Raw genomic sequence first — 13,032 nt, 5'->3', positions numbered from 1 at the left:
TTGGCGGTTCGAACCCCTCTCCCCCTAGTCATTTGTGTCCTTGGGCAAGACACTTTACCCTCCTCCACTGAGGTACTCGCTGGTGTGTGAATGTGTGTGATTGTTCCAGTGGTGGTCGGAAAGGCACGGATTGCTTTCCGTCAGTCTGCCCCAGGGCTGCTGTGGCTACACATGTAGTTTACCATCACCCTGTATAAATGATGAATGAATGGACAATAGAACCATTGTGAAGTGCTTCGAGTGTCTAGAAAAGCACTATATAAATATAATCTATTAATATTATTATTATAGCAACACAGATAGTACATACAGCAAATAGGATTAAAGTTATGATGACATGATGAAAGCCATACCATATCTCATACTGACGTAATGTATTTGTGTGTCCATAAGATGGCAAGGCCATCCTACATTCATTAACATGATTAATGATGACTGTCTGCTGATTTTATTTTCTTACACCCACATCTCTTATTTCCAGCACAATATCCAACCATAAGTACTCCTTGGGATATTCAACATACTCCTGCCAGATAAACAATGTAGGCTTAAGAAGATTACAGACCAGAGTCATGTGAATTGGACATAACCTACAGGCACCCTTGAAATTACTGGTATGACAAATGCATATGTATATGACGCCAATCCTCCAATCTCTTGCTGAGCCAGGAAAAGCAGATATTTTATTTATGTTGGATGCATAGTATGGAAAAATATGACCAATTGTTAGGAACGTCACTTCAACCTTCATCCTTCCTCTGAAAGGAGAAATTTGTAAAAAAAAAAAAAAAAAAAAAAAAGTTAAAAGACAGAACTACTTATCATTAATTTTAGTGTTTCTAGAATGTAAGACCAACCTAGGAGATGACAATTATCATATGTGCATATGGAGGCCAAGCAGTTGTTTTTCCCCCAACAAGGCCATCTGTGGAAATAACTGCAGGTAAAATTCCACAATAAAATCACTGGGATGTACATGTTTAGCTGGAGCAATTACCAAGGTCACAGTGTCTAATTCATGACAGAACCCTGGCTAATGAGCATCTGTAATTACAATCAGACTGCTCTCTAACAAGGCAGTGAGATTAACAATTAGAACCTATTATAACAAGGGCCCTTCAATTAATTTCTGCCTTTGGTGTGATGTGAACAGAGAGACAGAAGAAGGAAAAAAAGGGCAGAGCAGGAGTGAAAGAAGAGGAGACAATAAATTAAGAGAAGAGTAAAAAATTTACTTAGCAGATTACTTCAAATAAAGTAGTTAAAGGAAAATGAGCAGGTCTGATTAATGCCATGTACCCGTATACCTTGGAAAGTCAGTCCCTGAATTCATATTTGTAGTCACACCACAATTTATCAGGATACAAACACAGAACTAGACCTCCGCCAAATCCACCAGAGGTTGATTGGAACCTTTTTCAACCCACCACCCCACAGAGCCTCCACTTTTACCACACCTTATCTAAGCGTAAAAGTCTTTTGCAATCAACATGCAGCAATACACAGGTGGAAGCACATCTGACTCATTCCTCTGCTGATGTTTGGCAGGTGTTGCCATGCATTAACTGAAGCTCAGCTCAGTTGAACTCTGACTTACAAGCAGTTTCCTGAATCTTTCCGCTCCACAGTTTTCCTCTTCATCCATTCACAACACTGCCCCCCCCCTTCCCTCGACTGTTAAATTGTGAAGGTGTTTTTCTGATGTTATTCAGAAGGGTAGGAGTTTCGAGAGTTTTCCATCCAACTTCTAAACCAATACTTCTTTCTTCCGTGTTTAACATAAATTATTTCTAATACCAAAAGTAGATTTCCATGAGAAGTTAAATACATTTTTTGATTTCTGTGTTTCATCCAAAACATTTATTTTGAAGTCAATTACTTACAAAGGTGCAATTATCTTTAGCTGTAAAAATTATCACTTGGCGGCACAATGGAGTATCTTGATAACAATTCTGGACTGATGGTAATATTTTACTGTTTCCAAGGAACACAAGTACATCATTCTTAGCAGAAATTACAGTAATCATAACTGTGTTTTTACACAATCTGTCAAGAAAAACAGCAGTTTACCAATTATCATGTATATTTATGAGTCAAAAGAGTTAGTCTTTGCCTGTCATTAGCATTTTCATTTTATATACAGTTTAAATTTGTTGACTTGGTGATTGAAACAAATAAAGAAAATTCTTACTTTTTCCTGCAAAACACACACACACACACACACACACACACACACACACACACACACACACACATACACACACACACATGGACTTCATGCCATTTTTATATACAGTACTGTATACCTTGGACCAGTTTTATTAATTATGTCCTGATGAGTATCCTTACTTCTTATTGGGTACTGCCACCTTCTGGTGAGATTTAGCACCTTTGAGCAGAATAAATACGTCATTTGATTTAATAAAACAAATAAACAAACAAACAAACAAACAAACAAACCAACCAACCAAAAAGATACACCTGGTCGACCAAGTTGTCTGCGTCAGAACAACGCAACTGCATCATTTTGCAAATGCATGGAAGCTGTAACACAGACCAACAGTGCTGACATTGTGTCTCACACTGTGAAAAAAAGAAAGACTGAATTGCACAGATGCAGGAAGGTTCCATGTTTAGTGCGCTGTAAACTAGAGCTGAGACTATTGACTGGATGGAGTGACTGTGTTGTGATGCGGTACAAACAACAAGGAAGACAGATTACAGTAATAAATGCAAAGCCTCCTGCCCAACATCAGCCGGGATAAGCTTCTGCCCTCCTGCAACCCTACCCGAAATAAAACGTCAGTGGTTACAGTGAAACTAATGAATGATATACGTATAAATGTCAAGTATCCAATGCTGCTGATGAATTTGGTCTACTTCAGGTACTAATAACACTATAAATAAAATATTAATAGATTTCACCAACTGATATTTGATCATTGCCAACTTGTATTCATAACAGCCCGCATGCTGTTATGGATAGAAGTTGGAGAAAAACCTCCTAACATTAGAGCCTTTGTAGACATGAGGTTTTAAATAATGCTGCACAGGGATGTATTCCAGGATGTGACAGCACCAACACAGGGACTGTATGTGTTCTAGAGCGACCATGGTCGGGCGTCTAGAGAAAAATTGTTATACAAAATGTCCAGTCAAGAACCTGCAGTGTCAAAGCAGTTTCTTTGTAGAATCTTACTTACTGCAGGCGAGTGTATTTGGGTGTGATTGACATCAACACCTGTTTAATGCAGGGTGACAACGTCTGTCGGTGTCCCCTGACATGACAGGTGCAGGCACATGAATGTTAGAGTCAGGAGCAAGCCTGGATAGTCGTCTGGTTCACAGGTCTGTGTGTGTGTGCATGTCAATGAAGGGATTACCACCTCTAAATTAGGACATTGACGCTGTCCCGTCACATGTCACCGCATTCTCACCTTCATTCATCTCATCCACTTAATAAATAACACACCAGTTTGTCTCTGTCTACACGTCAGTTACAGCATTTACTGTAGACAGATAAAACTTTCAACAGTGTGAAAACATCTCATTGTGCTTCACATTTTTTTCATGAATTGTTCTTTACTTAAATTGTTTATAATGCTTTGCATTTAATAGACAAACATTTCCCTGGAAGAGGATATAAACACAGATGCTCCCGGAAAGAAAAAAAATCAAGGGTTTTGTATTGTTTTTATTTATTTCACAATCAACCCTGATAGTTTCTACACATTCTAATGGGTTTGTGAACTGGGAGCATACTGGAAATATGAGATGACACTACACTGGAAGACGTGAGGTAAGTTCCCTTCAACACTGGACGGCTGACATCATATATAACCGAACTATGGAAACACTCATCCATGTCTGGATAAAAAAAACAAGTTCTCCTGGTGAATTAAAACAGCTGACAGCTCCTGCTCTGATCTCGCTCAGGATGTCAAAGTGTCAACTATATCAGCAATAAAGAGGAAACAGGAAGAAGAACACAGCATCTACAGTGTCACAATGTGGAGGCATTTATTACATATCACATATGTTAAAAATGTTTTAATCCCTGTTATTATTCAATGCAGACCCAGCGGCATTGCATTTTTCATGTTGAGCTGTACATTTATTTATGTTACAGTTGCATAGTTATGTTGCAGTACTCAGGTGAAGGTGCTGATATTGTAATTACAGAAATGTACACTGAGAAGTTTTACACTGTTTATTCTCCAGGCTGCTGTGTTTTATTTAAGTCTCCTTGCGAACAGAAACCCATGTTCCTAAAGGGAGGAGATGTGTGAGTCTGTGTGTGTGTGTGTGTGTGTGTGTGTGTGTGTGTGTGTGTGTGTGTGTGTGTGTGTGTGTGTGTGTGTGTGTGTGTGTGTGTGTGTGTGTGTGTGTGTAGATGCTTGTAAATGTGTGTGTGCAGTGATGAAAGATTAGGTGAAAGATGCACAAAAACAGACCTCATGCTACAGTATGTGGGTAAACTGAAATGAATCGATGGCAAAGACTTACTACGTATCAAAAGTAAGTCTTTGCCATCGATAGAACTGCACTGGCAATAGATGATAGCATGAGTTAACAATCAATTTTCTTTTTACCAAATTGATGAAATTAAATTCATAAATGTTAAAATTTTAATTAACATGTGCTACTTTGACCCCACCTCAGCCTGGAATTTACAGAGTAAGTAGTAACTGATATTAAAATTCATTGAGTGGAAAGAAATTACTTGTCTTTTAAAAAATCATAGAAAGGAGAATGTGTAAAAAAACATCTTAGAGTGAAAGAATTAAGGAACAGATCATTTGAAAGTATATGTAACACAAAATGTATAGTACTCTAGGAAATGCTTTTAGTTAAATTACATTTCCATCCTCTATGTATGTAACTGAGTATGTGAGACACCGTCACCAAGAACAATAGTGTGTTGCATAAAGGTATGTGGCAGTTGGTGAGTGTTTTGTCTGTGAAGATTAGCTATGTAGTCTATATGATACTGTGGGCGTCACGCACGCATGCACACACACACACACACACACACACACACACACACACACACACACACACACACACACACACGGTCAATATGATACCACGTCAGCTGCAGAAACATGCAGGACCAGGCTACTGCATGTTGCTGATATCGATCTTTTATACAATTTAACAGTAAGATGATGGACAGAGTATGGAGGAGACATTGCAGGGTCAGTGCACATGATGGGTTAAGCCCTAAGGTCTTTGACTGAATGTGGGGTCACAGCTCAATATGTGTTGCCCTATCAAGAAGTGTTATATGAAAATATTAGCTCGACCTTCGACTCATGCTTTGAGATGTTTCATATGTGAGAATGGAAAAATGTGCTGTACACTCTGGCCCTATGTTCTTGTTTTTATTTGGATTGCATTTCAGCCCTCAGGCCTCCTTCAAGATCAATCAGATTTTCTTTTTCTTAGAATTTGTATGTTCCTTGTTGCAGTCAGTCAATTCACTTAGGCCATGTCATTTTATCAGTCTGTTTGTATCTGTTTTCTGTTTTGGTCTTGTGGTTCACGTCACTCGAGTTTCAGATTTCCAGTTCCTCTTGTGTTTTCCTGCCCTGATTCTTCTGATTGTCTCGTTAATTTCATCCTCCTGTTGTTTTTAGGCTGTGTTTTGTTCTAGTCTGTCTAGATTATTCTGTGCAACAGTTGTGTAGACCTAAAAAAATATTTATTTGGTTTATTTTTCTTCTTTCCAGAGATGTTATTACAACATAATTCACTTTCATCAGTGTTGAAACATCATCATCAACATCCGAAAAGAAAAAAAAAGGGTTAACGGGTAGAAGCCATTGGCTTGTAAGATTCCCGTCCCCTAAATTATCAACAAAACATCTCTCATCTCTCTCATTAGAATATGTAATCAACAAACTCAGCCATTAAAAGTCTTCAACCAGCTCATACATTGAATTTTGACAGATGTTCATACCCTTATCCACTTCCAGATATTAGCCTTTTACCCTAGAGTATAACCATGTTTACATTCTTCCTAGGAACACAAGGTTTATTAACATCATGGATAACAAACCTTGTGTTTGTTATCCATGATGTTAATCCATGATGTTAATTAATAAATTTCACAATTTTCTGAAATGTATTAATGTCAGAGAATTTATCAGTCAAATTTTATATTTCTATTGAAACTGGTAACTTCAATATTTTACAAGCTAAGCTGCATTTGGATCTTAACATTTATTTGTCATTTGGTGCACTCATTGTGGTCCAATTCAAAAGATTCACTCTGAAGTCATCATCCAAGCAATCCCCAGAATTTTCCCCACTTAGAAAAGGATAAGGTATTTCTTTGCTCCAGTGTTGTTCCAGCATGTATGATATTGTCACCATGACAAGCTTGTGGAGAAGTCCCACAAGCCTTCAGCCAGGAGAATGTCGCTCTCGTTGGGAGTTTTCGTTTAGGGCAATGAGCTAATTTTCACTAATGGGTCTGCTGCTGTCACTAAGTGCCTGAACAAATTGTAGTTTAAGCGATTTCTTTCTCAATCGCTCATACATATTGACTTTGTTTATAAATTTGTCCCTAGTGGGAAAAAAAAGGTCTGGTGTGACTGCAGCTTTCCAACGTCTTTTGTCAGTTGAACAGAAGCACTGAATCGTGATTCACAGTTTGCTCCACATAGACTTCTGCTTTGCTGACTGTGTGAAGATTTGTGAGACAACGTGAGACAATGTGCAACTTCGGTTAACTCTTGTTAAACATTGAAAACCAAAAATAATCCTGATGTTTACACCACCTATTTTGTTTGGGTGGTAAATGGTATCTGCCTAGCAGCATTCTACTGACGGCTGTTCTGGTATCTCAGGGCTAAAATGGTCAAAGACAACCAAAAGGATTTACATAGATTAAAACTAGCAATCAGTACTAAAAATGTGTCTTTCTTTCAAAAACAAGGAAGATTTTTATGGTATGCAGCAGCAGGCATATGGATTCATTACTTAATCACATCTTCCTTGGTCAGACCATCAAAACATTATATATGTCTAGATACAAGTTAGTTTGTCACTGACATGAAGACAGTAACTTTTCTTAAAAACTCAGCAACCCAAATAGCAGAATGGGGGGACATGTCTCTTTATAGTTTTAATTGCAATAAACTTTGGAAACCACCCTTACACTTTATGAAAAAAGGTATAAAAGCACTAATAATAATCAGGGTCGAAGAAACAAGAAGGCAAGCAGACAACAGAGAAAGGAATAAGGAAGGAAAGACAGTTGAAAACAACTGAAGCGAAAAAAGAGAGAACTAAAAATCAATTGAATGACATTGAAATTAAGATGGGTGGCACGGTTGTGCAGTGGGTAGCGCTGTTGCCGCACAGCAAGGCGGTTCCAGGTTCAAATCCCGCTCTGTGCGGAGTTTGCATGTTCTCCTCATGTCTACGCGGGTACTCTCCAGGTTCTCCGGCTTCCTCCCACCTCCAAAAACATGTGTTTCAGGTTAATTGGCCGTTCCAAATTGACCATAGGAATGAATGCGTGTGTGCGTGTTTGTGTGTCTCTGTTTAGCTCTGTGGGGCACTGGCGTCGCGCCCGGAGTATCCCTGCCTCACTCCCTGAGACAAGCTGGGGTAGGCTCCAGCTCCCCGCTATCTGCGCATGCGGAATAAGCAGGTTGAGAAATTAAAAGAATGATTGAAATTAAGATGGAGCAACAAACCTATCAGCGAGTAACATTTAGTGTTGAAGATGCTGAACATCTTTCTCTGCAGCGCTGACTGCAGCGTCTAGCATGGAATGGATGTGTTTGCCACAAAGGGAGCGCCTCCAGGTCACACAGCATTTATTTTTCAGCTCTGCTTTATGAGCTGATATTTTCTCTTACTCTATATCCAGAAGGCCTTGCAAGTTGTTTCATCTCCAGGCATTCCTGAATATGTGTGATCGTCAGAAAAAGGGAAAGATGTACTATTTCATACACAAACCCTTATAAATACCACATTGGCATACTGGAGGGTCTGTCTTTTTGTTGGGGATGGGCTCAATACTGAAAGATGAAGCATTTAACTGGTGTGTATGTGTATGTGTGCCTTGCATATGAATGTACAGCTGAGTCAGGGACATGGGTTGACTGTGCCTAAAGTCCAAACATTCCTCAAAATGTAGGGGGTCGTAAAGATCCAAGACAGAGAGCCCTCTATCAATATATTATCCTTTTTTTTCTTGTGAGGGCTGGAAGCGAAAGAAAAAAAAGACAGAAAGGAGAGAGAAGAAAAGAAAGAGCTGGCAACAAATTGTCTGGTGAATTAAAGGTCAAGGTTAAAGACACCCTGATAAATTGTGTGTGAGTTTGTGTGTGTGTGTGTGTGTGTGTGTGTGTGTGTGTGTGTGTGTTTGTGTGTGTGTGTGTGTGTGTGTGTGTGTGTGTGTGTGTGTGTGTGTGTGTGATCTGCACCGAGGTTTATAGCTTAGCTGTCCCCAAAGTCTACAAATTCCCACACACTAGCACCGAGCCAAATGTCAGCCAGTGTCTATTAATCCGGTGCTCTCTTTTCTCTCTGGGTAACATTAACAAGCGCAGCACAGAAAAAAGAAGATTCTATGAAATCAGGTATTGTGGTGTGAGTTGGCTTGTCCAAATGGTCCATAAATGGCATATAGTTCTGATAATTAAATTTAACAAAGTTCTATACAATACAGACTAGCAAAGCTTAATTTTTTTCCTGTTAATATCATACATGACCAGATCCAGCAGGCCTTCTACTAGTAACAAATCCACCAGTAATTATAACTGAGGTTAGGACGGGGGCTGCTGTGCATGTGTGTGTAAAAGGTCTGCAGTTGTGTTGAGCTGAGTCATTATGAGGATTTATTAAGAAACAATCAAATACATCACCGGCAGAAATCCCCCAGCAGCAGATTTCTGGCACCTTTACAACACGTGTAATATACACATGAGGCACAGCAGTTTAAGGTAGAGATAGAATCTAATGATAAATCATTTTCGATGTTCTTCCACTGCGCCCAAACGTTCCCACACACACAGATTTACACAGTGAAATGGTTAAGACAAAAGCAGCCATCCCCAGGTTGTTGAAAATGCAAATAGACGTCCAGGTTATGCCAGACCCCAGCCTTGCATCATCTAATGTGTCATAAGCAGCTTTTGCATGTGTTGTGACTCAGTCCGTGAAGCCACTTCTGACTTCTGTATTGTATCCTTAATGATGGGAAAAGTACTGAGCCATTAATTTAAAACCATGTTTTTTTTGGTCAATGATTCAATTATGTTCTGATACTTTAACATAGCAACAAGAGAGCAATGTACCTGTGCATTTTATGACCACTGACACACAGACTGCTCCTGAAATACAGTATTTGTTGCTCAATGTGAACACTGGGCATGCTCTACTTTGTGAATGTCTAAGATAGAGACCTTCTAAACGAGCCACCAGGATCCCATCAGTTTCCAGCTATGGAGAATGTGTCAGCAGCTAGAATGCAGATGAGGGGATTTCATTTTACAGCTGCTAATGCATTCTCTACTGAGACACAAAATAAAACAAGGCAGATGAGACTGAAGGGAGGCCTCTCTATATTTCCTGGAAACCAGACAGTGTGTTCAGACAAACTTGTGAAGAGTGTACAGTGTTCTTCGTTTATGAAAAGTAATCTAGCTCTGTATGTATTAATGGTGTTACTCCATTAAAACCTTTCATAGAGTAAATCCCAATTACTCCTATGTCTAACACAACATGGAAATACTATAAAACTGATATTTTAAATAGTTTACATCTATTTATACACTATATGTATTTACTTTTACTTGTACATTTGGGAGGAGATTTAATAAAAGAATGTATGATGTACACACATCAGGAATTGATTCCATGGATCAGGGTTTTTTTTTTACTTAACAATGCCCCTGTATATTATTTTAGTTCCTTATTTAGCCTTAAAATTGTCTCAGTAAAAGGAATCAGGGAGAGTCTTTCACATAGTGACTATTGCCTTAGTCAGAGGATGGAGGTTTCCCTGTACTGTCATGCTCAGGTATCATCTGTAAAATTGCCAGTTTGTAATCTGAGGTTGTGCTTCTCCCATCTTTGACTTCAGTGGGCTGACAGTTGAATTAAAATATGCATAAATCTCGGCTGAGTGATTTATCTTCTTGATTGCGAAATACTTCCTGAACTGTCAGCTCTGCGCTTTTTGCAGGACTGCATTTAAAATGTCCCTCTATTTTATTGTACTTGGCTTGAATACCAACAAATCTGTTGTCAAAAAGTCACTGTGATTACTCTGTATGATGAGTGCAGTGCTACGCAGGGCCCCTGTTCTCAGAGTTCTTACTGTAGTGATCTTCCTGATCAGAGTTTATGTTTCAGACTTGTCAGGCTGGTGTACGACCCGACACAGCAACTTTAAAAAAAACAAAAAAAAAACTCCCACGTGGAGTTATTTTAAAACCCCCAGATAGGAGTTAAATGAACCCCAACCCACCAGCCGTTTAACCAATCCTACTCTAACTTGATGGATTTAGATTGGTTAAATTTAGCCGTGATGGGCAATGATTAGATAAGAGTAAGCCAATCAGAGGTTGGTTCCTGGGTTCGATTGATCGAAGCTCCACCATAGTGACTGAAACCCCAGTCAGCCAGAATTTATCCAAAATAAAATGTGTTCTGGGTTAATGAAGGTATATGTGTGATCAACCAGATGTGCGGGACACGTCACACAACATGATTTGAATTTCTACTTCAAGTCAGACTAGATGGAAAGAGGAAGACAAGCAGTATTTACTTCTGAAATTAAAAAGCCCATCTTAAATTGAAATTCTGGTAAAATGCCGGGCTGGAAGACAGAGAGGGCAACAAATTGTCTGGTGAACAGGGGGCCAAGGTTAAAGTCACACCATAATTTAAATGCCTGTGTGGGGACAACCTGGGGAAAAAGTCCTTCAAGCAGTTGACCGTGTGATGCAAGATCAGTGATTTTTATAATATCAGAGATTTGCATAAGATAAGGTTTACCTTTATTTAAGTATTCATTTGTTTGAAATGTGAACTTAGTTTATAATAAAGAAAGTTTTTTTTAGATTCAATGCTAAAATTCTGCAATTAAAACAATTTCACAACTTAAAAGAACACCACTGACCTCCAGATGCTCTCTAGAGCGAAGGACAGTCAGCCAGAAGTTAGAAGATAGTATGTAAACATAAAAAGTTCACCACCACTTCCAAAATTTGCAACTTGTTTTTTGTTTTATGGCAGATAAAGTAACAATTTTCTACTTAAACACCTGTAAATAACTAACCACTGCCCAGCAACTGACACTGGTGAACATCCAGGCACAGGCCTCAAAAACATAATCTCAAGGGATGCTGGGAAATCCACCCCCCTGATCCCTGACATGCATCAGTATACATGATTCCACTGGTTATTGTTGTATTGTAGTTGATTTAGTAGTTTTCTTGCAGTTTGACTTTGAATAAGACCACCTTATACTTTTATTGAAGTGATTGGTGAGAACCATCACTGAATCAGGTTTTGTGAAATAAGCTCATGTAATGAAAATAAATTTCAAATATTAATGTTCAAACATCAATGAAGATTTTATTGTAGGTCAGTCTGCTTTTACACATGATTAAGTTTCCCTGCTACTTCTCTAACCTCTGGGATATATTTATCGTCCAAGTTGCCATCCCAGTATTTATACCAGCCCACTCAAATGAAGTTGGCTAGAACCAGCAGTGGATTCATAGCACCTAGATGGTTGTTTGAAGCAATATTAATCAATCTTACATAAATGACACATTGTCAATAATGCTACAATACGACATGAGTTATAGGTAGGTTCTTGGTAAATGATACATGTTTTGCCAATAAAGAACCTGTTATATTTAAATGTATTCTAATATATATTGATGATTGTAAATTATTGTATGACTGTGAATAAATGTAATGAAAAAATATTTTGGTCTTCCTCTACCTTACTTTGTCAGTGAATATAAGTGAATTTCTTATTGTGTAGTTGGAACGGAGAGGTGCTCATAGGTTAAGTTTAAAGTATTCAGCACAAGGAAATTTTCTGTTGCTGTAGCAGAAATGTAAATTTGGGTTCTTACATTAATGGGTAAGTGTCTGTGAACATCAGGTACATCTTTCCAAGAGCACTCTCTTTAAACAGTAGTGCTGACACTGGACACTATAGCTCAGGCAATTGCCCTTCAGTGTCAATTTTAAAGCCTGGTAAGTAACTGTTGGAAAGTAAGATAAAGCCAGTTTACCTTGTTTCCAGAGGCACATTGCTACCTAGCACCCAGCTGTCTTGCAGCGGGACGCTTTCGGGCGGCGTGGTCTGCAGCTCGGCTGGTGATTGGCCGGCCACGGGGGCCGGGCTTCCAGTAGGAGGGGTTAACTGCCGAGTCAAGTTCAGGGACTGGCCAGCGTGATGTGTAGAACTCAGGGATTGATTGAGAACTGTAATCGAAGGCTGCCGGCGGTGAGGGGGAGGTACTGGAGGTAGGGTGGAGCCATGCTGATTGGACAGTTGCTCTGTCGGTGAAAGAGAAGAAACATGGTTGAAGGATGCTCGGCACCGAACACAAATTACATCTGTCAATACCTGCCTAATTGAAAAATCAGGGAGATATTGAAAAATCTGTCCCCATTTTACTTTAAAATTTTGTTTCATAGAATATTTGTATTTCAGACGTTTTGGTTAAGGTTTTGTTCTAGAGCTTTCACTGGTAACTAAAAGCACCAAACACACATGGTGCTCCTGAATGTTAAAACTCGGTGAAGATCTGTGAATGAGCTTTGGAGGGCATCGTGCACAACACATACTTCATATTCTTTGCCTGCCCTTGATGGCAGTCAAGAGAACACACAGAGATACAGACACACACAGAAAGATTTTCCCGTTACTACACATTATTATGTGCAGTACTCCTTAATTTCATGAGTAAACATCTGTACAGTTAACAGGGGAAAATTAGACTGCACTTGTAGGTCTCATTTCATCTCTCAGTGAAACACAAA

At 39.0% G+C, this 13,032-nt stretch overlaps 1 protein-coding gene across 2 annotated transcripts in view; it reads right to left on the bottom strand.

Annotated features, from left to right (window-relative positions):
• Positions 1–13,032, bottom strand: part of LOC137599637 (teneurin-3-like) — a 221,358-nt gene that overhangs the window by 78,356 nt on the left and 129,970 nt on the right. For both annotated transcript variants that reach the window (XM_068320595.1, XM_068320596.1), the window contains one exon: positions 12,279–12,546. In XM_068320595.1, coding sequence (XP_068176696.1) covers positions 12,279–12,546 — 268 coding nt within the window. The remainder of the gene's footprint in view (positions 1–12,278; positions 12,547–13,032) is intronic.

This window comes from Antennarius striatus, chromosome 8 (genome assembly GCF_040054535.1).
Source record: "Antennarius striatus isolate MH-2024 chromosome 8, ASM4005453v1, whole genome shotgun sequence".
NCBI classification, from domain to species: Eukaryota; Metazoa; Chordata; class Actinopteri; order Lophiiformes; family Antennariidae; genus Antennarius; species Antennarius striatus.
This window is presented reverse-complemented; position numbering and strand designations above follow the sequence as displayed.